The 25,015-nt window shown below is 38.4% G+C and overlaps 2 protein-coding genes across 2 annotated transcripts in view; one reads left to right on the top strand and one right to left on the bottom strand.

The window, feature by feature from the left end:
• Nucleotides 1-25,015, top strand: part of PSMD1 (proteasome 26S subunit, non-ATPase 1) — a 69,312-nt gene that overhangs the window by 15,156 nt on the left and 29,141 nt on the right. Inside the window, exons 14-16 of the mRNA XM_061348769.1 lie at nucleotides 265-461; nucleotides 939-1,034; nucleotides 1,513-1,577. Coding sequence (XP_061204753.1) covers nucleotides 265-461; nucleotides 939-1,034; nucleotides 1,513-1,577 — 358 coding nt within the window. The remainder of the gene's footprint in view (nucleotides 1-264; nucleotides 462-938; nucleotides 1,035-1,512; nucleotides 1,578-25,015) is intronic.
• HTR2B (5-hydroxytryptamine receptor 2B) lies at nucleotides 7,433-20,661 on the bottom strand. Its single transcript, XM_061348786.1, has 3 exons — nucleotides 19,561-20,661; nucleotides 13,046-13,246; nucleotides 7,433-11,025 (listed from the first exon to the last, which is right to left on the bottom strand). The coding sequence occupies exons 1-3, from the start codon at nucleotides 19,868-19,870 to the stop codon at nucleotides 10,145-10,147; spliced, it is 1,392 nt and encodes a 463-aa protein (XP_061204770.1). The 5' UTR covers nucleotides 19,871-20,661; the 3' UTR covers nucleotides 7,433-10,144.

Here is a 25,015-nt window from a genome sequence, read left to right as displayed (position 1 = left end):
TAGCAGCATAGGTTGCCTTAGCTGTGTTTTATTTACTGACCTTTTCCTGATCAGCATGGTTCTTTAGTTATATGGCACTAATATTCACAGGTCCTGTCAGGACTGGTCTGTGGCATTATACCAAATATTGGTAAGACGTGCTATGTCTTTAAACAGTCTCCTATTTGATCTGTTGGCCTACTTCTTGTGTGATTTTCTAGATAGAATATTTACAGCTTTTAGGAGCAGAGTTTGCTTGATTTTTTGCTTTTCTGTGCTGTGCAGGTGAGGCAGCTGGCTTGGCACTGGGACTGGTTATGTTGGGATCTAAAAATGCTCAAGCTATTGAGGACATGGTTGGCTATGCACAGGAAACCCAGCATGAGAAGATTTTGCGAGGCCTTGCAGTTGGAATTGCTCTGGTCATGTATGGGAGAATGGAGGAGGCAGATGCTCTCATTGAGAGTCTTTGCAGAGATAAGGTAAGTTTAGTTGTGAATTAATCCCTGGCGCTTTTGTTACACATGTGACCTTCAACAGTATGAGAACAAAGTGCTGTTATGTATTTTTTTAGTCTCATACTTACTCTCTATAGTTCTGTGAGCAGTAACAAGGAGCAGAGCAGGTTGTAATGATTTAAAAATGGATGAGGTTTGCTGTAGGTGGTTCATTCTTGAGGGTCTAGTAGTGGTTCAATAGCAGATATTGAATAAGAAGCAGAATAACACATCTACCAGATACTGTCTTTGGCAGCCTGTGGTGTAGCAACTTTCTGTCCCCCTGAAATTGGTAATGACAGCCCTGCTTTGGTGATTGTCTTGTAACTCATCCCTAGTAAACAATTAAGCAACAAGGCTACTTTTTTGCAGATTCCAGGCCCAAAAGTGGAGCAGATTTAAAATTAGAATTAGTAAGTCACTCTTTGGGTGGATATTAAATATTGCTGTTTTCTCTTCCAGGATCCAATTCTCCGTCGTTCTGGCATGTACACTGTTGCTATGGCATACTGTGGCTCAGGGAACAACAAGGCTATCAGGCGCTTACTGCATGTGGCTGTAAGTACTGTGGGCTTAGAAGCACACAGCAGGAAGTATGTGGTGTGAGAGTAAGCGCATCACTGACAGGTTTTATGTCTGTGGTGTTAATGTTCTGGTCTAAATCAGAGGTTGTGAAATGATGAAAGCTTTCCTTAACACTATGAGTAGAAATAACAGGGTCTTCTGGCATTAGGATAACTAGACTTTCAGCAAGAGAATATTCAGCCTGATACCACAAAAAAGGAACCTGTTTAAAAATAAACACAATCCAAAAATAGTTGGTAGTGGCTTTGTAGTGAATAGTCTGCGTAACAATGGGCTGGGAAAAAGCAACTGAAGCTATAAAAAATGAGGTCTGTCTGCTCTTTGATTGGCTTGCAGTTACAGTGTATGAACAAGGATGAGGCCATTTCAGCTAAGGCTGAAAATGATTTTTAGCTTTCTCCATTGTTGTATCTTCCTGATTATTCTGAATGTCCTGTTTTCCCTTTTGTAGCTGAGTGATGTGAATGATCATGTGAGGTGGGCAGCTGCTGAGTTGCTTGGTTTCGTTCTGTTCAGGTACAGTATCTTACTTGTTCACTTCTACAGCCTTCAGTTTGATGTCCGTTGCATCTTCAGGAGTTGTGTGTGTTATTGCTTTCACAATAATATGTAATTGCTAACTGAGTGTATGTTGAAAAGTAAAAAAAATTGGGAGAGAATAAGATTTAATGCAGGATTAGAAGCCTTCCTTAATGTTCAGCAGATGCTTAATGAGCCATTCTTCAGTTTCTGGACTTAGGAATTAATTGTCTGAGTAGAGTTAGATGAAGTTGACAAATAGAATGAAAAATCAATATTTGCAGGATTGAGACTTAATGAAAAATTAAATATAAGGTGTTTATGCCAGGCCTCTTACAGGCAGCAGTACTCAGGCAAATATGTCTGCCTGATTGCTATCTACAGTGTTCTTGAAGGTCATGACTTTAGCAAAATAATCTGAAGAAGAATGTTGAAACAATCTTTGTTTTTAAGTATCTAGTGCTGAACCCTGACATGTTACTGGTGTTATGTTGTGGTAATGTAGAGCTCATCACAAAATAGTCATGATGTTTGCTTTGGTTCTCTGAAGTGAAATCAATTGCTGATCTGGTATCTTCTAGTGCTCTATGGATAGTTCCCTAGGTAAGAGGTGCTGGGCTTGGTTGGTGTGTGTGTGTTTGTTTGCTGGTTGTTGGGTTTCTGCTTGGTTCGTTGGTTGGTTTTTTTATTAGATTGGGGAATTAAAAGTCTCCCCTTCATCTATTAATACAGTAGTCTGTGTAATTTTAGCACTGAGTTAAGCTGCAGCCTTTGGGTGTGTCTGAGAGGAGGTAGTGCATACATGGGTCCAGCCCTTGGAATGTAAAAATCTTTGTTCACATCATCCTTGGATAGTGGCAGTCTGTAAAGTCATCCTTAAAAGCTGGGTAAGAGGTGCTTAAAGGTGGTATTAAAAACATGGATTACTGATATGATGAGTCAAGTTTGTCATTAATGAACGAGTTTCCTATGTGAGCAGCAGGTGGCTCTTAAGAGCTTCAGCTCTGTTGCATTTTTTCTTGCTGCATAGCAATAGTCTCCTGAATTTAAAAAGGTCTGATCAACTGTCTTCTGCATCTGTGTACAGAAAGAAAATTCCATGCAGGTCTTCCATATTTTCAGGTATCTTTTTTCCAAACAGTTTGTGGCAAATCACTTTTGACCTCTGATTTCAACGTTATTTTTCTTCTCAATAAATGCAAAATGTAATTGTTATCATTAGCTTGCTCCAAAATGAGAATTTTTCAGGGCTCTGAGCTAAACCATTTACCATGTGTTTGCATCTTGTTGGGGCAAGGTGCTTCTGGGCCTGTTCTCTCCATATCCAGCAACAAGGAAATGAGTAACATTACCTCTGACTCTTTCACCTGCTCTGCAGTGGTTCATATCTTATCCTGCCTCTTCTTTTGAAGGGGTACAGTCCAAAACCTGCTTGCACAGCAAGGAGGAATTTATAAATTCCAGTGTCCACCTGACTTGGTAGCAAAGGACTAAAACTTTTTACCTCGATATCATTGGCTTCTGGAGACTGAAGCCTTGTGTCAAGTTGTTGTAACTGCTAAGGTTTTTCACTTGATAACTGTCATAAAGTACATGATCAGTTGTTTTGCTTTAAGACACAGTTCTGGAGGGAGCCCTTGGTTTGTCTAGCTCAGACTCCTGCATTCACATACAGCAGTGGAAGGGAATTTCTGCTAAGTGGGCCCCATAGGTTACCCCCCCCGTTATTCTCTCTAATTATAAACCAAAAGCTGTGTTTCAGTTTCTGGAAATAAAGAATGTATATTACTGTAGTGATCTAAAAGGAGGTTTTACATTTACATTTCCTGTTTACTGAAACTGCTAGTTAGAGCTAGTTGTGTTCTATAGCCCATAAAGAGCAAGTGGGCTACGCGTTTGTCAGATTTCTTGCGTAAAATGACATCTCTTAGGACTGTTGCTTGTTGAAGTCTATGTAGATTTACTTGTGTTAAAGCCCCTAATACAGCATTGAATGCTGGCAAGAGTCAGTAATCTGTCAGCTGCTAGGTATACAGAGCTTTTGAATGAAGTGTTCTATGGTGGGAGCTAAGCAGGTCTCTAACATTGTGTGCTAAGCCCCAGAAATTATTCTTGTCTTAGGTGGAAGAACGTGACTGAAGCTTCTGTGAGATGTTGTTGAATTCTTTGTATGTGGTTGCAGAAAGAGAACTGTGAAGTCAGGATTCAAATAAGAGAATAAGTTTGTTTAATGCGCAAAAAGCCTTTTTGGCTTTTAAGACTTAGATGAAATGGAAAACACAATAAATTTAAAGTGCTTTACTTTTTAAAATTGGAAATAATTATTTTTATCTTAATTTTTACCAATTCAGATCAGGAATTGATCTTTGTTTACATTGCAAAGTGAGATGTAATTGGTTTATATAGTCAGCTTTTTTTAATATTGCTGTATGTTAGAGCAATGCTGCAGTGTATCTAAACACTGTAGTTTATGTACAAAATGAGGAGGTATATGTTTTATAGATACAACAAATACGGTTGTTGAGAAGGCTTCAATGTGGGAGGCAGCAATGCTTGAAACTGTGAACTGAAAGGGTTTAATACTCTCATAGCAGTGTTAAGAGCCATGGGGAAGGAGAACTTAAGTTGCAAGTTGCTGCTTCTGCCTTGGTGCAGTATTGTTGGGAAAAGGCTAAGGGCAGGAGAGGGAACAATGCAGCCTCTAGAGAGTCTCAAAAGAAAGATGTAGTCTCGGCTGGTAAGTGTAGGCTACCCAAAGCCAGAGAGCCCTGCATGGCTTATGTTCAGTTCTTCGTTTTAGGATTAGGCAAGTGCGATAGTAATGTTTCCTGCTTTTGTATTCTTTGTGTTTACACAGTCTTTGGTATTTTAACACTATATATTTGTTTTGAGGCAGACACAGGTCAGATACTTAGATTTTGTTCCAGGAATACTCGGACAATTTGTTTTAACCCCTACAACCTACCTTTATCCAGTAGGCAGATGGCAAATCTTCTGGGTAATTGAGTAATAGGCTAACAGTCACTCTAATGTTATCTGTACCAGTCACTTTTTCAGTTCATTAACTGTGAAGAAGAGGAATTTAGTGAAACATACCTGCTTGTTGATTCTTGCATGGGGAAAGGTGAAAGGGTTTTGTTTACCTCCAACCCATTTTTGTCTTCTTCTGTCCTCCTGGGGGAGGAGGATGAGGGTCCCTTTCAGTGAAAGGTTAATAGTAACAGAAATCTTCCTATAACCAGAAGAAGCTTCAGACTTTCATGGAAGTATTTTTAGATTTGAAAGTGCTTTTATCTGTAGGTTTGAAACTGGAAACAGAGGTGTGCGTCTTCACTGACCAAACTATTGTGCACTGGAGAATTCCCTTGGCATCTCTGGCAAAACTAATCTAAATTCTAATGAAAATTGTAGCTGTACAATCAGATTGAAACAATGAATGCATTTGTGCAATCGGTACACTATGACATCTTGCATTAATTCTTCCTTGCTATAGTTTTATCATTATTCTAGACCACTTTGTATTCATGAGATTCTACTTCAGGAAATAGAGCTCAGAGCTTTATGTTGCTTGAGAGCGTTTGAAAATCTCTGCAAGTGTTTTAACTTCCTACTGTAAAGTAGAATGTCTACACAGATAAGCAACATGATTGGGTTTAAATCTAAGATAGGTGCAAGCTAGGCTGAAGAAACCTGCTGAAATCTCCAGAGTATTCCTTCGATTAGTCACTTGGTCCTTACATCGTAAAAATGATAGGCTTATAAGCACTGCCTGTAGTGCCTATAATAAGCCTATAAGCTTATATAGAAAGATTTTCATATCACTAAATCACAGCATGCGTGAGAAGAGTGACAGAAACCAATCTAATATTCCTCCCCACCTCTCATTCCAGAAAAATATTTTCAGATTCCCAGATTATACACACTAAAGCTTTTTAACTGAGTAACTAAACATTTTAAGCAGTGCAGTTTATAACTAATTTGGTTGTCTGACCAAATCCTTGAATTTGCTTTAAAACTACTGTTCAGCAGCTGAAGTTTCAAGTTAAGTCATAAAAAATTCTGAGATTCTTTGAGCCATTAAAGTAAGTTGATTTATTTTTTGTTTTTAATGGCAAAGACTCCTGTTGGATTTTATTAAGATATGTTGACGTGCATCTTGCAGAATAAAACTTATTTGTTGTGCAGTGGTTAATGAATTTGAAAATGAGTTGCTGTCAACTGTCTGGAGCATTTGTGAAGAGTATCCATCAGAAAGCAAAAAGCTCCTAATTTTTAAGAGCATGATACTGTTTTTCAGAGGTTGGAAAGGATCTTGGTACCTGGATGCAAGGAATCTTAGGCATGGCTAGACAAATAGGGTTTGACATAACTTATTTTAAAAAAGAGTAAATATGGACATTTCAGCAAGCCATCTTTCCTATTTTGTAGCTGGCTTCCCATTTAAAAACTGAAAAGCTTCCTCTCCTGCAGGGCAAAAGTCTTCCTTTGCGACTGGAGAAAACAGTGTGTCCCAGGGGAGCGGTCAGTGACAGTAAACAACATGGTGTCAAATAACAAAGCAGAAATAGGAAGTTACTTCTCTCCTGACTGCTGTTTTTCTGTTGATAGTTACCTAGAGATCCAAAGGGGAAGTGAAACGAAGAAGTGCTTCTTTAGCAGTTGTAGGTAGGCAGTTTTATCAATGTCATCAAAGAAATCTAATGTTTCATGGTAGTATTAAGTCAGTGCTGAGGACTGGCCAGAACTCTGGGACTCCTGCCTCCAGCTTCCAATGCAAAGAGCCAGAGGAGCTCTGGTGAATGTCCTGTCTCTTTTGGCTCCAGAGTACCAGGTTGTTCAGTATGCATTCACCAGGTTTACTGTGCTTGCATTACTTTACCTTTTAAGGCTGAAGTTACATATGACAGCCTAGAAAAAGATTTAGGGGAGTGATCCTTTTGCTTTCTCGTACCAGCCTGAAGTGCTGTGGATTTTTCCACAGTAAGAAAATGGTGTAGGAAAATTACATTTTCTATGAAGCGGCATAAAAAAATCAGCATGCCTCTTGTATGCTAGTGAACAGCTTTATAGCGTCAACCTCTCTTCTCAGTGCCTTGTCCTCTGCTTAACACTGGATTTTTTAACTGTTTTTTAATGCATTTGAAATAGGTATGAGTATGGCCAGATGTGATGTGATTAGGAAAGTTTTACATTTGGAGAATGCAAGATAAGTGATGAATACATTTTTCTGGCTGCCTGAAAATTTTTTTAGAATCATAGAACAGTTAGGGTTGGAAAGGACCTTAAGATCATCCGGTTCCAACCCCCCTGTCATGGGCAGGGACACCTCACACTAAACCGTACCACCCAAGGGGCTTGCAGCTTAATCCCCCAGATGATTTGGGACTGGCTCCACAAAATGTGTTTTATGTCAGCACAGTTGAGATTAGCTGAATTTCTTGCTTCTCGGTTTTGTAGAGTGGTTTAAAGGTTGGGATTCAGTTTGGTTTTGCTTATTTTTGGGGGGTGTTTTTTTTGTTTTTTTGTGGGTTTTTTTTTCTTTATGATATCCCCTTTATTTGCATTTCAAGACACTTATTCTGTTAGGCTTCAAACTCCACTGTTTTCCTCACTTCAGGGCTGCTACGGTGGGTATATTTATAGGTAGTCCTTATGTCCATGTCTGTGCTGTAATTTTTAATTGGATAGGCAGCCAGAACATTAACTAAATATCTCCTAATGTATTAATGAAACAACAACAACAAAAAAAAGACCCTCATACTTGTCCACTGCTCTTCTAAAATGTATTTCTTCCCATAGTGCTTGTATGTTGCAGATCAGCTTTTACTCTTGTCCGTCTTGCTTCTCTAGTGGTTTAAACAGAAATGAAATATGCCAGATAAAAGCTTCTGTGATTATGAGGAAAGTTAAACTAGATAACTGTATAAGTTATTATTTTTATGTAGTACATTGAGGCCACAGAACTGGCCACATGATTAGTTTGTCATGGGCCAGGTTCTGAAAGAATTGATAGCATCTTACTTCAGAAAAAGGAATGCCTTATAAATTTGTGTTGCTTAAAGATGATGCCCGTGGATGTAGTCCTGAGCTTCCCATCTTGCTTGTCAGTACCACGTGAGCAGTGTTGTCCTTAGTTACTGTACAACAAACTTGTGCTTTCTTACAGTAGCTTGCAGTGACTCTCTTATTTTCAGTCATGTCTTGCTAATGAAGGTAATGTCTTTGCTCAAATCTGTTCCTGTAGATACAGTTGCTAAAACAAGATCTCTGCTGTTATATTGTCTTTTTATTGCATAGTTCTGCATCTTCTCATCATCTTTCTTCTCCCTCTGTCCTTATGCTTTCCAAGACTGTTACCTGAATTCTTCACTTGTTTGCTTTCTCAGTGGACAAGCAATTTCTTTTTACACTTGTCATGTTAAATGGAATGTGCATGTTTTTCTGTCCATGGAGAAATTTCCTTTCTTTGTAGGAAGACTGGATTTTTGATGAGTCACTAGTCCTTTGGATTGAGGTTTATTATTGCTGACTGTATTCAATAACTGGAACATGTTTCTTTATATGGTTACTAAAACTGAGAAATCTATATGCCGGCTTGACAAAATAGATCTTTGCTGAGTGAGACTTTTTCAAGGGTCATTTCCTGTTAGTGTAGTCTAACCACTGATTACTAAGAGGCCTTACTTTGGGGGGGGGGGGTTCATTTTATTCGTACTCCCTCACCCCTTGAGCTTCACGTAGTCTAGGTCTTAATAAGGCTTTTGATTCTCAAATATTTTTAGATGTAGGTATCTTTTACAAGTATTGCAGTCCATCAATTCTGGCTTTAACTACAGGATCCCCTTAAACAAATTTTAACAAGAAGAGGAGTAAGAGCAGTTAGAGCTTTTTCTAACTGAAGTGACTAGTGACTATCACCAAAAAGGGTAGGAAGAAGACAACTTACAGTAAGTAACACAGAAGTATTTTTAGTAATTTCTTCTGGGACTCCCATGGCAGTTTTTACATTAGGCTCCACTTCAGATGTGCATATGTTCTAAATTAAATATATGCAAATAAATGTTGGAAGGACGTGTTATCTTTTGTACTTTCTGTTCTGAGGAGGAAAAAAACTAAGCCTTTTTCTGTACATAATTTTAGTTTGTAACTAGAGGGTTCTGAAAACACTAAAAATGAAAACAAGAGACCCAGCTAAAAATGTTACTGTTAATGGGAACTATTGGGAAAAAATGGTGAGCTGGCTGCTTACTGTGAGAACTCCAGTACTTTGGGGAAATACGATTTCCCTTCCCAAAGAAAGATGTTCTGGAACTGTCAGAAGCTCCTCATTTCACAGATGCTAGACTCTGGTAACTTTTATGGGTTGTGATGAGCAATTCTTTGTATGAATTTTATGCTCTGATGAAAGGCTTGAGCATCTTTGAGAGAGTGCAGATTGGGACCTACAATAATCTTATGCCATTAGTCCAGTGAAATTATTCTGAGCTAAGCTAAACTGCAGATTTATGCAGGTCTGGATAGTACTGCCATCTCTGCTGTCTCTGAAACACTTGCTCTTATTTTCAAGTGCAATAGCTATTCTATCTGTGATTTTTCTACTTTGTGTGAACTATGTAAGATAAGGGAAGGCTTTCACTGAAGTTACAATGGTTGTAAAAAAGGAAGTTTGTCCATCTAAATTAAAGGGAAGTTCGAGGCACTGCCTGTCCTGGTTTACTCATGATCACTGATGTGGTATTGTCCTATTTTGGTTAAATGCTCTCACTTTCTTAGTATGAAAAGAACATCTGACAAATCTAATAATACCAGACATATTTGTATGCAAGAGTAATGGAGATGAAATTCAGGTGGGTAAAAGATTCTACATACCCCTACAGTAAAACAACAAAGGGACAGTTTCAGCACATGGAATTTTAGCTCACCCTGCTAAGAAACAGTTTCACCTGTTGTGGAATGGACACCTTTTGGTCTCTGGAGCAAGTAATTCTGCTTCTGATACACATATCCATAGAGAACAAGAAAAGCTCATACTTGGATACACAGTCTCAGCAAAGGAATGTATCTGTAGGAGGTAACGCTGTGAGTGTATGTGCTGTTCTGTTTACACAGAGTAAAGGTGGATTTAAATTAAAACAAGCATGCTTGTATCCCCTTGCTTATTTCATCATAAAGCATCAACCTACAGAATGTTCTGTCTTCTTGCCAGAGTAAATGTTAGTGTTTGTGCAGAGATAATTTTCTTATAAAAATGTACTTTGAAGAGACTGGGGGTGGTGAGAACTGAAGTCAGATATGCAGATTGGTTTAGCTTTTATTTATTTCCCTTTTCCTGTTGGCTACAGTTCTGCATTAGTCATTTATCATGGAATGAAGCTGTGAGTGCCACCATGGGGTTGGGGTTAAAATAGGGGAGACTTTGGAGGAGAGGAATTAATATAAATTTGTAAGGTGTTGCTTGCATAAATAACAAAAACCAATAGTATTTATACCGTCTTGCAGTCCATTTGTGTTACCTAGAGCAATACATACAGTAACACTATGATATAGACACAGCTGCCATTCCACTATACGTAGCTGACTTGTTCTTCTGTTTTATCAACTTCGTTCTCTGTGAGCAGCAATGTATCCAGCAGAATGGCTGATGATGCTTGGATAGGTGAGCTTCTCAGCCTCATTGGGCTCTGATATATAATGGGGTTAATCCCATTTCTCATCCCATGCATGACAAAGAACTTGGAATTTTCTGTCACAGAGCTTCTGAAAGAGATCCTGCTGGAGCGTTTTCTAAGGGCCTTGATAGGCTTTGTGGTCCAATAGTTGCAAGTGATATACCTGCTGAAAGCCTCCCTAAATGTTTTGTTGAATAGTGTATAGACAAGAGGGTTCACTCCTGAGGATACATATCCTATCCAGACAAATATCTCCATAAGCTTTTGAAAAATCTCTTGGTTGCAGGAGTTGCACAGAACTGAACTTATGTTTGTTATGAAGAATGGGCACCACATCAACAAGAAAAGAAAAAATACAATCCCCAGAACTTTTGATGCCCTTTGTTCATTGGTTATTGTTTGCATGGACTTCCTCCCTATTGTGGATGTTCTGCAGATTGGCATGTCATTGGACAAAGTCTTGTCTTTTCTGGAGCCGTTTAGCATGGCCACCTTTTCTGGTGAGGATGCAGATGTTGTGTCACGCTGAAATACTGTGGACACTGTTGACCAAGTGAAGCGGTGAGGTGGCTTGTTGATCAAGTAGGCCTTCTTGCGTAGCACTTGGATTGTCAGAAAGTAAGTGACTATCATGATAGCGAGGGGAATGAAGAATGAAGCCACTGATCCGTACAGAATGAAGTCATGAAAACGATCAGGCATCAGGGCACATGTGATGTTTGTAGAGTTGCCATTTCCATCTTCAATGCCTCTGATAGGGACTGGAATAGCAATTCCTGCAGGAGAAAACAAAGTACTTCAGCTTGCAATCTTTTTTGGGCTTGAAGCCTCAGGGTCTCTAAAGAAAGGTAGATCCTGAGCTCTGGAGCTGGCACAGGGTGACAGAGAACTGAGAGCATCATGTGTGTAGTTGGGCAAATAGTAAAGACTTGGCAACCTCAGCTGTAACAGAGTGCCTTTTCTAAGGAGATTGGGCTTAGCCTTTACTGACTGAGGAAGCAGTATAAAGTTGCCAACTTCTCAAGTGTAAAAAACATTAATTGTTTTGACTGTAGTTGTTAGAATTAGTATGGCTTTTCCTCCAGTGAAATGTGTTTCCCTAATGCCACCTGCTTCCACCCCCCTTTCCCTGGGGTAACCTTTGCACCGTTTGAAGGGCAGTTTGGTAAATACATGAATCTTGTCTTTGCTTCTTATCTTAACCCCATCAAGTTACGGGACACAGCTGATTTTTTTTTTTTTTCTTATTTTTTTTTTCACCCTGCCTTGACTCTTTCACATATACAAGTAGTTAAATAGTTGCCAGAATTATGCAGGGTGTGTTTAAGATGGATTTGTTGTTTAAAGTTTCTTCCATATTTAGGAGTGTTTAAATGAGACCAGCTAGCGTTGTAATTCACCACTCTTTAAAAAAATATTTAAAAAGTTATCAGTTCTGTCTTTTAAATAATTTTTTATAACCACCAAATTGCAGTCAGCACTTCGTTTGCCAGCAGTCTGACATTGCAACAAAAACAACAGCTTCCTTACTGCCTGGTGAAGGTTATTGTGTTATATTTCCTGATACCGCTTAATGAGATGTAGGCATTTACTGTATTCCTCTGCTACTCTGCTTACTGAAGTTGGTTGAAGGCAGCAAGAGCAAAAAAAAAACTCTTCAGCCACTTGATCCCTTTCTTAATAAGAGGCACACTTTCAGATACAGCAAAGATTTAAAGTGAGGATTGAGCCAAATTAACCTTTGATTTGGAGAACCCTGGCTCAGTTGCAGAATGCTTTTGTGTCAGATAAAAAAGAAATGAAAAAGTACAGCACTTGATTACTAACAACAAAACAGGCATTAAAAGGTCAATTTGTAGGTGTCTTGTCATGCTAACAGATTTTTGGTTGGTTGGTTGTTTTTTTTTTTATGATAAAATAAAGATAGCATCTTTTCTCCTATCATCATGGTTCCTCCTGAATTTTTTTTGAAGTTATACTTTTTGTGTTTAGGCATGTATACCTTGGCCAAGATGGTGGATGTACCCACCCTCTTGTGTTCTCTTGCACACAGAGCATACAGCACTGGGCCTATGGCTGCCTGCAGTGTACATTAGGTTATCTGAATTAAATGTTTTCACCTCCTTAGCTCATTTAACAGATTTATGATTTTTTTAAATTATTTTCAATCCTTAAAGGCAGGTGCACATCAGAGGTGCAAATTTAAAAGTTTATTCATTGGCTTCCTTTATATAAAAAATCTTCAGAGTGTGTTTGGTTTGGGGTTTTTTTGTTTTGTTTTCTTTTCTTGGAAGTTAGCCTTTCTATATGCTGTATTGCCAGTGCATCTCAGTCTTCAATGTGAATGTTACCAGCCACTCATTTATCTTTCAGTCTTTGATATAAGTAATTAACCTTTTTTTACTTGCTTCATGGGAAAATTGTGAAGTACAGATTTTAGCAGCATCTACTGAAGTCTTTAAACCACGCATGGGACAGAATATACTACCACAGGAACATAAACTCTTGCTTTCCCGGAAGACATACTATGCATGCAGTTATTGTCTTCTGATTTTTGGACTTCTAAGACCATTAAGAAAAGGTATGATTGAGTAGGGTAAGCCTTATAAGGAGCGGTGGTTGAGGCAAATTCTTGTGGTGTAGCTATGCATGATCTAAGCGGTGGACTTAGGCCAGCCCAGATGTTAGGGTCTGCTAATCAATAGTACTTGGTCAGAGTTTCCATTTTGACCAGCAGTCACCCATTGGTTTGGATGTGAAAAGCTTCTGCATTCCCTTTCCAGTTCAGAGTCTCACCTATTGAAATGAGCCAAACCACGATGATTTTGATGATCGTTGTAGCCCATGAATTGTACTGACTAGCCTGGATTGGCTTTTTAATTGCAATATAGCGGTCAAGTGAGATGGCACAGAGGTGCATGATGGAAGCTGTGGAAAAGAGGACATCAAGGAACAGCCAGATAGGACACAAGGCAGTTGGTAAAGGCCAGGCGTTGTCTGAAAGAAAACAGAAAACTCATTAGAATCTAAGCTTTTTGAGAGTTTTCAGTGTGTGGTTTTCCCTTGACCATTAGTGGTTTTGAGAAGTTCACAATACTACAGGAGATGAGCTTTGCCACTGCCTCAGCTGGATTCTGTCTTACGTTTTAGCTAGCTCCTAACTGGCATGATTGCTGCCATCATATTAATCAGGCTGCTGGTATATTAAGCCTTTTCCTGTCTTTTTGTCCTTTTTTAGATCATAAGGTATTTGTGGGAAGGACTTTGGATAAAAAAGTTTTTAAAAAGTAGGTTATGACTGCTTGGTCCTTGTGCCCTGCTGTTATTATTTTCAGCTATGTCTCTTTGATAGTCCTGTGATTCAGGGCTGTATTAGATGGAGGAGGTAATGGGTCATAACCAATGTATTACTCAGTCTTTGCAGAAACTTGATTGAATCTTAGTTGATGATCTTGGAGAGTTTAGTTCACACAGTTTTAAAATGAGTTTGTTGTGTCCCTTGTCCAGCTGCAGTTGAGCACTAATGTGGCAAAGCAGGGCTATTCTGTCCCAGTAATAATTTTATAAAAACAAGGGCTTTCTTGTGCATCTTCCCCCTCCCTCTTGCCAAAGTGATGGCTTGGATTTTCCGTACGGCATACTGCTTCTTATAGTAGTTATCTGTCTTTAATGTTAATCTATAGTGAACCTAGCATCTGTCAAATGCATTGTGGTTTTGTAGTGTTAAACTTCTCAAAAAGCTCATAGTTTTGGGAGCTGGGTCTCCCCTACCAAAGTTTACAGTACCAAACCAAATGAATGTCAATGAAACTCTGGTTGGGTTTTTTTTTAACTGCTTTATATTAATTCACAAGTACTTTTTATTGCAGTCCAGTGATAGCAGTTTTCAGTTTGAGATGCAAATTAGTGTTGTGTGTCTGTAAGAATGTCCTGTAGTCCTAGGGAATAAAGTATGAACACAGAAGTTTTTTGTGTTTCTAATGGTAGAAGTTGATGTACTATATACTCCTTCCTGTTAAAATTCAGCTGTACTCCATCAGTAGGCCTGGTAATAATACTGCCAGAGAAATCAGTTCTTAGTTGAATGATGATTAAAGGACAAAAAAAAAAAAAAGCCCCAAACCAAAAAGCCAACATTTCTAACTAATCTGATCATTTTTAATCTTGCTCTGAATAAATAGATCTGCATGCTGGGAGTGTGAAACGAGCTGGACTGTTTAATGCCCAGTCTTATCAATGTGGTAATGTTGCAGTAGTTTCAGATTAAAACATGGTGTAACTGATAGGTGAAAATTGTAATGATGCTGCCTTGACTTGAATTAAAAACTTCAGAGAATGGAAAATTTTATGAAGTCAGACGTAGCACATGCTTGTCTGCATTCTTCCCTATGTTGGGAAACCACGCCTGTAAAAACAAAGAAAATGGATGGATGGAGCCCTGAACCAAACCTCATCCACCCCCAAAGCAAGGGAGGATGGCATAAGCAGTGAAGCAGAAGGGAAAGAGGCGTTCTATATTTAAAGCATTAACCAGTAAATTTTAGTTCTAGCTGTATATTTCCCAAAATAGCTATCATGGTTGAAATTGTGCTTCAAAAAATTGTTGTGTCAGACAGGTAGGAGGAAGTTGTAATTAGCATATTATGAAACGCCTACTCGCGTTTAATAATATGGCAGGATAACAGCTGGATTTCAAATAAGCAGTCAGTATTTCTGTTGGAGAGTACTTACTTCTGCTCCCAGGATTATAACTGCTTTGCTTCTTGATGAATTGCAGTGATAAATTCTTCTTTTTTTATTTTTTCCCAGTTAATTTACTCTTTTCAGAAGAAAACCCTCAAATATTTTGCAGCAAAAAGCTCTTTTCCTTCCTTTAAATATAGATGCATGTAAACAGCAATCTGGTGCAAAGCAACCTTGTATGTTTTTATGAATTTTAAGAGCTTTCATTAGTTGCTAAGTGCAACTGAAGAGAGTTTTGTCTTTATTTCTGTATTGTTTTGAACAGGATGCAGAAGGCAGTAGATTATCACATTCATGATTATAGCATTCTGTACTATTATACTTGTGTCTGCGATCATGATTTTTATCCAAACAAAATCAGAGTAGACTTTAAATGCAGTAGCTAAAAAGAATTGAAGAATACAGTTATTATTTCAACTAAATACTGTGAAACTGGTACCTTAAAGTCCAGAAAGCCACATAGTTATTTAGGGTTCATACTGTGGTGTATTTTGCTTTTACTTATTTTGATTTTACAGAGGTTGGTTAAGCCTGTGCTAGCTCTGTGCCTAGTGTTTGAGGGACTGCTCTGGGCTGAGATTTTGTGCTTTCCTGGCGATAGTGGTGTGTATCAATGTTGGCCTATTCTTTTATTTTGGTAGTTAGAATATTGATTTCCCCTCTCAGAACTCAAAGCATCTCTGACCCTTGAACATGATGATGACCTGCTTGTTTGTTGTCTTGCTTTATAATTCAGATGGAAGGTAAAATGAGTATGTCCTGCCAGATGGCAATAGAAAGCCATTAGCAGGTCATGCTTAGTTTGGATAGTTACAAATTCTGATTCTCCTAGTATAGATCCACACTGTTGGAGCAGACCAGAGCATTTACTGGGCTGAGATTCTCCACCTTTTTCCTTCAGAATTGAAATGCTGATTTAAGCAAGTTAGTGGGTTCGATTTTAGGGTTTTTTTAGTAATTTTTTTAAAATGCCATGGTTACCTGACAAATGTGCCTGCCTGAAAGCTTGTCTGGTTTCTCCAATTGTCACATAGTATAAGATAGAAGATGTTCCTCCTTCCTGCAAATGTTGCCTCATATCCTCACAGGGCTATGTGATCTTTAATGTCCCTTCCAACCCAACCATTCTATGATTTTGTTATAGGCTGTTGAAGCGTGTTCCCTCTATAGGATTTTGTTGCTGTTACATAATGATGCTTTTACTGAAATCAGATATTTTTAATCACTAGCTGACTTAAGCCTAGGCTTCAGTCTTCAGATTGGGGGATGTGTGTCTGCATCATGCATGTGTGGTGTTCATCCTCGGGTCAGTATTCTGCTTTGTGGACTGCACAGGCCTGGTGTTTCCAGGCTGTTGTCTTGCTTCACCCCTGTGACTGCCTGCCTTTGCTTCTCTGTTACCATTACATTTTCAGTAGTAGTTCACTGTCATGTATTTTTTTAAATGTAGCTGAAGTTTTTATTTATTTATTTTTTATTTAGAGTTGCTTTGTGACAAGCCAACCTTTATTTTCTTAGTTATCTTTAGATTTGAGTTTTTGGAAAGTAGCCCTCAGTCAGGAAGTTTTCTCTGGTAGTTTGCACAAGCAAGAAGGGAAGATTTGCTATGGTTCATCATCAGTTATGGGTGAAGATTAAGACGATGATTGCATGTGATAGATTTTACAAATGATAGTTTGCAACCTAGGATGATCAGCATCACCTCCTGATTTTTAAGTAGATGAACATCAGGAATATTTTATATTTTAAAATTTTCTGTTTTAAAGTATGGTACATGCACTGTGTCCAAGGAACCAATTGCCCACCATGCTGTGGACAACAGACTTCTTCCTGCTGCAGGCTTTGGAAATGAGAGGGTCTCTCTAATTTATTTGCTAATTTTGCTATTCAATCAGTAGCAACATTTTTGGTTTTCTTCAGTAATTCTTAGTGTTAGAATTGTGGGTAACTCTTGAAAGCTAGGTTTCAGAGGATGCGATTATTTCCTAACATGCCCTCTTTTTTTTGGAAGAAGTGAGAATTTAGCAAGAAATAAAAGCAGCGGACTGTTTGTGTATCCTGACACACTCCTAAATGAAAATTGCAGTGTTTATTTGTACCAGAGTACATTTCGGTCAATCTGCTGAGAATAAATATTCTGCTCATGGTATGATACCTGTGAGTGTGAGTTACAGGTTCGTTTATTTATCTTTAAAAGGGGCAGCTCTTTATTACAGAGACAGTCTGCCTATTTCTGAAGATTTTTCATCAAGCGTACCATGAGGGCATGGAGCCAGTATCTGCAGTAAGCTTTGAATTTGAACATGCTGTGCTTAGTTTTAACAGTCAAGATCATTTAATATGCCTGCACTTTGGTTCACACCTTTTCCCTCAAATATTCTCCACATAATTAGATAATCAGTCCCAACTCAGAAGCATAATGTCTGTATTCTGTATCTAGAAACTGCATCCAGCTATTTCATTATTATGGAGACATTCCTGTGTAGAAGTGCCAGGAGGCTGGGTTTAGTTTGCTCTCTGGGTATCAGTGATTTTTTTTTTACATTCAAGTGGTTAGCTGGCTAATGTAACTTCAAGATTTAGATTTGTTATGTATTTATCTGTTCTAGCTTCATTCCAGTAAATCCTCATGTTTTGCTCATGCTTTGAACTTCTATAAACACCTCAGCATCTTCTCCCAGTCAGTGAAGAAGCAAAGCAGTTTCTTTGGTTGGCTGCCAAAAAGAGACTTGTATGCAAGAAATTTCAGTTTTAACCACTGCTCTGTGAAAGGCTGGTTGCAGTCTTAGTTAGAACTGATTTTGCTGCTCTCCAGTAAATTTCCTGCAAGATGAAAGATACCTTTGTTTTACTTTTAAATTAAGATTCCTAGCATGCTTTAAACTGTTGTAACCAGGGTTTAGCACGGGATTAATTGAGAGATTAAGGAGCAATAGCCCCTTTATAAAATTAAAAAGAAAAGATTCAGTAGTCTAGCAAAAAGAAAATAAGTTTTAAAAATCCAAACCAAAAACCTCCACCACCACCAAAAATCCGCTCCAGAAAAACCTGGAACTTGCCTTCTCTTTGTATTGGCTGCTACTCCAATACTAGTACTTTTTATAGTTAGTCATTTTATTATTAATGAGGCCTTTGGCAGGAACTGACCAGTTACACTATCACTGTGTATGTCTGTACATACCCGTTTCTTGCCTCTACACACACATACACATACATGACATACCAAGGTTTTCTGTGACTGTTTTTTTTTTCAAGTTATAAATTGCTGTCCTGGTCATGTATGTTAATTTTTCTTTTTAGAAACTGTTGCTTGAAGAAAGACTATTTTTTTAATTTCAACACTGAATTCTGACCTCCACTTCATACTTCTGTTTAGGGAAGAGCAGTCTGTAATGTACAGAAATTCAGTCTCAAGTCATTTAGTGAATAATCACATTTGTTAATAAAGTTATACCAGTCTTCTGCAGCAAACAAAAGCCTTTCTGAAATAAAGTTTCTTAGTGTGTTTTTGTTACTTGGGTAACTCTTAGAGATCCAGAATATTAAAAATGAGCTGCTGCAGCTTTTCATTTTTTAGAGTCCAGTGGTGTCTATACCTTAAAGATAATTGTATAAATCCCTAAGTTTATTTTAAAAAAGTCTAGTTGATTTTTTTTGTTTAGTTGTATGGTATGAAAATAGACCACTGAAAATGTATTCTTAAAGGAAGTTTAGGAGTAAAGAGAGAGACTTTCCCATGGAGCTGCCTCTGGTTAGTTTTCAGAAGCAATATCTGAAATAAAGCCGGACATGAGAGAATATGAAAAGTCTTGCTTGTTCTGTGATGACTAATGAGAGAGAAAATGTCACAGATGATGTATGCTCATACTAAAAAATACTTACTTTATTCCATATGAGCCAGACTAGATGATAAATCTAAACCTGAAACGCTAGGTTCACAGATTGAAGCTTCCTTGGCTTTACAGATAAGTTAATTCTTTGGGATGCTTTATGGGCTTGCCACTTTCCCCAGGGTGGGAGAAAATCAATTTACCTGAAAGTGGTACTGGTAAAGTTTGTTGTCACTGGTGCTGCCAGGAGCCATCTCTAACTGCTCATGGAGCTTGGAGTCAATGCTAAGGTAAAATCAGGTGCCTGATTCATAAAAAGTTGAAAACCTGTTCAGTGTACTGAACAGATACCTAGTTTTCATTTAGCATTTTTTTAAGAGTAAATTGCCTGCAGCTGGTGTAATATTGAATAGAACAGATGCCAAGATTGTGCTGATGTTGCTAAAGATAATAGTACACAATGTGATCTCTCATGTCCAGCTCCAGTTTAGCATGAGTTCTAAGTCTCAGGTGATTTTTGAATCGTTTGTTTCAAAGGAAAGAATATCCAGAGTGGCTATACTTCCCATAAAGACATTAAGCTATATGAAGTTGGGCAGAAGAAGAGATTTAGCAGCCCTCATTCAAGGGATTTAAAAAATGGTAATGGTGGAAAGCAAACAGTTTTTCTGTTTAAATTAGACCTCCCCAAACTGTACTCCATATGCTAGCCTGATGAAATAAACATGCTGTACTTACCAAATAAGATCATGAGAAGGGCAATCGGCATCACAAACAGACCCACAAGCAAATCTGCCACTGCCAAGGACGTCAAAAAGTAGTTGGTAGCATATTGTAACTTCTTCTCCAGAGACACTGCCAGTATGACGAGTATGTTCCCCCCAATTGTAGGGATTATCACCAGGAGGATCAGTAAAGCTGCCCAACGCACTTTGTTTCCTTGTTCCTCACTTGGGTAGTTGTGCTTGGGTTCTCCCGTTACTGAGAGAGGAGACAAAGATTCATTTCCAGCTCCAGACCCGTTCAGGAAATGTGAAGGATAGGACATTTTTGTGTCCAGCAGAACGTATTCAGGAGCTGTATTTTGCAAAGAAATTGCGTACCGTGTAGGAGTTCACTGTTACTCTCTGGTCCAGGATGCTCCTGCAGAAAGGCCAGCATGGTCAGTGTGGTAAATAGTCATCTGCTGTTTTGAGATACTGTAACCATCTCTGAGCTGGTTTCCAACTTTATCATGTGCCTTGCTAGGTGCAATTAAGTCTTAAAAATGAAAGTCTTGTTTTATGTCCATCTCTGCTTGGCAGGGTTCAGTGGTCTGGTCTCCCAGGTTCAGGTTTCAGATTATCGGAGAAAATTCAGTAGCTGTGAAAAGCAAGCAGTCCATTAGCTACCCCCCCTCTTTTCTTTCCTTTCTACAGCAGTAAAAAGTAATAGATTAATTTGGATGCCAAATGGTTCCCTTTAGGTACAGCGCATGTAGATCTGCTCTTTGTAAGTACAAACTGATTCAAAGGCAGATGCTCACATTGTGTATATGCAACTCCTCCTCTCCCGAGTGTCTACTCTCCAGCAGCCTGTGCGTAGGCAGACGGCAGTTCCCATATTTCCCCTTATTAAGAATCCTGTTTCTTCACAGAGGGTCACCTCAAAAATATCTTCAGAAATTATGTATGAGGTTTCCATTTTAATCTCTATGGTTCCTGATTTATCAGATGAGGGTCAGGAAGCCGTAGACAATAAAACACTGGTGACAGTCTCAAGGGGACTGTGAAGATTTATGAAACTGAGACATCTAAATTTACCCATTACTTGAAGGGGGGAAGTGAGTAAACCACTTGTTTTTGTAATCTGAGCAGGGCTTTTATTAAGTATGAGCCTTTTCCTCTCTGTCTCTCAGCTCTGCTGAAGAGTTGAGACTGTAACAGCTGTCATGGCATTAAGCTGAACAAATGCTCAGTTACTGAGAAGATGTCATGTGCTGCAATTTTCAGGTGAAGAAAGCCTTACCTCTTTCTTTTGCATTTTAGTAGAGTTCACTTTGTATCCAGGAAGATCCTTTGTAATCCTTTTCATCACCTGGTGGGTTTTAAGATGAGAGTTTTCATTACTTTGGTTTTGTTTTTTATAATTTTTCTAAAAGTTGTCCTTTTGTGTACTTTTGGTTAGCACTTGTTTCTTCTAATACCAAGATGAAGAGTTTCTATTTTGGGAAAACTGTATTTCTTACCCAGGTATTTTCTCCAGCTCTTGAATGGAGGAGAATAGTAATTCTTGCCACATTTAAAAAAAGATAGAAATAAGATTATGTTCTTTTTGTTACTGTCCTTTCTCTTCCATCATCTTGACGATTTTACTTAAGTGATTAGCGAGGCTGTGTGCAGTTTTCTCTTTTCAATAACGAAGCTCCCAGTCTGCTGCTACGCTTGTTTTCTGATTGACTCATTTCAGTGTTTTCAGCTCCAGTGCTTGAAAAGCAGGGAAGTAAATGAGTGGGGGTTTGACTGGAAAGCAGCCAGAGAGGGTTAATTGATTCAGTGCTCCAGTACTGTAATGCGTGCTCCTTGTAGCGGCATCAGGATGTGCAGATCTTGTAAATGACCCTTCATGATACAATATTGTAGCTGTATACACCATAGCGTGTGTGTGCCTGCACACATGCTTGCTCTTGCTTTCTCTCTGGATGGAAATAAGATTAACCCTAAAATGTTCTGCTGCCTTGTAAAGGCTCCAATTTTTTTCTTGACTAATTTAATAAAAGGATTGTCTACCACACTGTTTTAACAGTGTGCACTTTAAATATTTCTTCATGCAGCTGCGTTTTATTATGATGAACATTCTCTTTTGTTACCTTCCAACTTTGTCAGATATGTGTATGGTCTCTAACAAGATCTTGCATTTCTGCATTAAAATGGAAATAAAGTTCACTTCCAAGGACACTAGCAGGACAAGCATGTAATAGAGACCTTGAGCTTAGGGCCAGAAGAGACCGTGAGATCATGGACTGACCCCCTGTACATCACTGGCCATTACATTCCATGAATTGCTGGTGCTTACCACGCTTGAGCTGGGAATCGGGTCCTCGGTGAAGTGTGAATCAATTTGTATTTGTTAATTTAAAAAAATCAAACCAAAGAACAAACAAAAAAACCCCAAACACAAACATTCGTATCTTTGTAATACAGCTACTTTGTGGCCAAAGAGGGAAAGCTGCTGCCAGTAATTAATAGAAAAAGTGTGTTCAGATACAGTAGAATTTCCAGCAAAGTAGTTTTTATTTCTTCCTTGTTTTTCCTTTCCTTCGGTAAGATTCCATGTTGTATTCATTTGCAGTTGACTTTTGATATCTTTATTCTTCAGGAAAGTAAATATTAGGAAATAAAGTTTAATCCAGCTGTGGTGTTTCTGTTTCTTTATCTGACCACCTCCCCATTGTCACCCCTGACAGTACTGAGAATAGAGCACATGAAAACGTACAAAAAGCAGAAATCAAGACAGGACAGTACTGTACTGGGCCAGTGAGCATTTGGATTCAGATTTCCTTAAGCTCAACTATGTCTAATCAACTTCTGGTTTATAAAATAAATCTTGAAGGCTCTTCTGGCATTAATTTAGGTGCACTTTAAGTCTTTACCAAAATTTCCATTGGATTAAACAGTGTTCACTCTTTCTGATTGTACAGATGAAGCTTGTTTTCCTTCATCATTAACACTGTTTCTTTTCCCTTGTTGAAAGGTGGCTGGAATTATTACCCCTTTCTGGAGATGGAGCTATTGTCAATATGGCTGCATCATAAATGGAAAAAAAATGTTCTGAAGTAAAACCACTGAAGTATAGTAAAAGACAGATTAATCCTTTAACTTCAGTGGTTTACTTGTGGGGATGTGTCACATTCAGATCTTCATGTGTCACATTCAGATCTTTAAAGAACAGAATTAAAACTTCTGGGGAAAAAAATAGGCATTGCCTCTGTCAGAACTATCTGCTACTTATCAGCATCAGTCACTCATGCAAGCCTGTGTTGGAGCTGAAGCATTGTCTTTGGAAGAGGTTTTGGGGGGGGGGGGTTTATGGGTGGGTTTTTTTCACAGCACGATAGACACTATCTCTCAGTCACTTCAGTGTGAGGCAATTACCAGAGTTCTAGAGGTGTAATTTTGTTGACACGAGTTCTGTATTAGCTGTTTATAAATTTTCTTCACAGATCTCACCATCTGAGAAGCATCACTGTCAGCTATTGCAGTAGAGAGTTGTTTTGGTCAAAATGAAAATCAAGTGTTCCCCCTTCTGGAATGCTGCAGTGGATGTTACAATGTCATTTATATGACAAAATAATGCCTTTGGTAGCTAGAATGACTAAATCTGATAAATTGAGAAGAGGGAGGTACCTTGATGAAGCACCAGCCAAAGGATGTACTGTTGCCTGTAGACTGCTCTGATAAAAGCTGTTTAAATACATTCATACCTAATTGAAAATAATCTTTTTTTCGTTTTCTTTTTTTAATACAGATGAAAAGAGTTTTCTTAGAAACTTAGGAAGGTGATACAGGTTTAGTCTCATGTAGGCTTGCATGGCATATGTACCTGCTTGGGGCGTTTTTTTTTCACTTCACATGACTAGAAAACTTATTTACCTTTTGTGATGTTTTCTGAGCTCTCAGGTTTTAATCATTTCTAAGAAACACTTCCTCCCTTATATCTATTACAGATCTGTAGCAGGTTCTTTACTTCATACTTCTGGCCAGGCTTTTTGTTCAGGTATCTGTCCTGCCCCCATATTCAGCTCCTCTCCTGTGATAATGATGATAAACCTTAAACCATGCTAGACCCCACTCCTGGTCCACTGTAACCAGAATATTTGAACCACACATAGATATTCTTTTTTCCCCACCCCTTGCTGTTATTTCTGCTTTCGAATTCCCAATATTGTTTTATTTGAATGGAGCCAGGTCTACACTGAATATAAGCTGACACAGGTGACAGTACTGTTCAGTCAATGTGTATCCTTCAAGTTTACCTCTAATGGTTGGCAGTACTCAGACTCATCCTCCCGACAGCAGGAAGCCTCCTAGAAGTTCTCATTCTTTAGCAAGTCTAGCTTAGACAACCAAGAGGTATTTCAGAGAAAAATACTGTGGAGAAGGAGGCTGTGTTGCACATGAGATATTTGAAGGAAATTCCTGGCATGGGAACAGCTCAGAGTCTTTTTGTTGAGAGGGAAAGAGATGGGATTTACACCTGAGCTTAGTCTACACCAAAATATGTCAGTTTGATGCATTTTTCTGTGCAGTTTTTCCATCTTCTTTGTTTTCCCTGCTCTGCTACACACACCGCTTTCAGAAATGACTGCAAAGTGTGCAGTTAGGTGTCTGCATTCCTCCTTTGTTAACTCATTCATAGATGAAATGAAACTTCTGTTAAGTTTGTTTGTTTTTTGGTTTTTTTTTGTCACTGCACTACCAAAGCAACTTGTGGAAATAGTTGTGTACCAAATGATTAATTCATGACCAATAGTTTAGAAAGTCATAAATATTTAGAATCTTTTGAAATACGACTGGGGAGACTTAATAAGAATTTTAAAATATATATTTGGCATTGTTCTTTAATTGTCTGACATATCATTTTTCAATGAGTTAAGTCCTTAAATATTTAGATTAAAAAATCAGTGTGTGTTAGTGATGCTTCAGATGCTTCCATTTTTAGTCTCAATCACAAGACCAGTATGATGGTTCATTTTCAGTATTCTGTTCATTTACTTATTGATGCTACCTTATATACATATACAGGGTTTCATGTTTAAGTACTGCTGGAATAGAAAGAGAAATGGCAGTAGTCCTCTATTGGACCTTCAAGATGTGCAACTTACAGAGTTGGAGATAAACTGCACAAAGGTATTTGGATGTGATCCTAATGGGGCTGTGATCTAAGAAATCAAGTGGAATTATAAGTGCAGTAATAATTACCTTCAGAAAAACAAAACTCTTCAGTTTCCTTACAGATATCTAATAATGCTGCTGTGAGAAATGTTTTGTGGTGAAAAGGACATACAATTTCAGGGTTCTTGCAAAGTACGGAGAACCTCCCATGGTCCACATTATGGATTGAAAGGAAAACTGACCACATTCTGTGTCCATTTGATCACTTAGCACTCTTAGCATCAATGCTTAAGCAATAACATTTCCTTGCTCGCTTTATT

This window comes from Neopsephotus bourkii, unplaced genomic scaffold (assembly GCF_033783945.1).
Source record: "Neopsephotus bourkii isolate Nb327-2 ecotype Australia unplaced genomic scaffold, CSIRO-AGI_Nbou_v1 NB_369, whole genome shotgun sequence".
In the NCBI taxonomy this organism is placed as follows: Eukaryota; Metazoa; Chordata; class Aves; order Psittaciformes; family Psittacidae; genus Neopsephotus; species Neopsephotus bourkii.
Note: the sequence above shows the minus strand (reverse complement) of the source record. Positions and strands in the feature narration are given on the sequence as shown.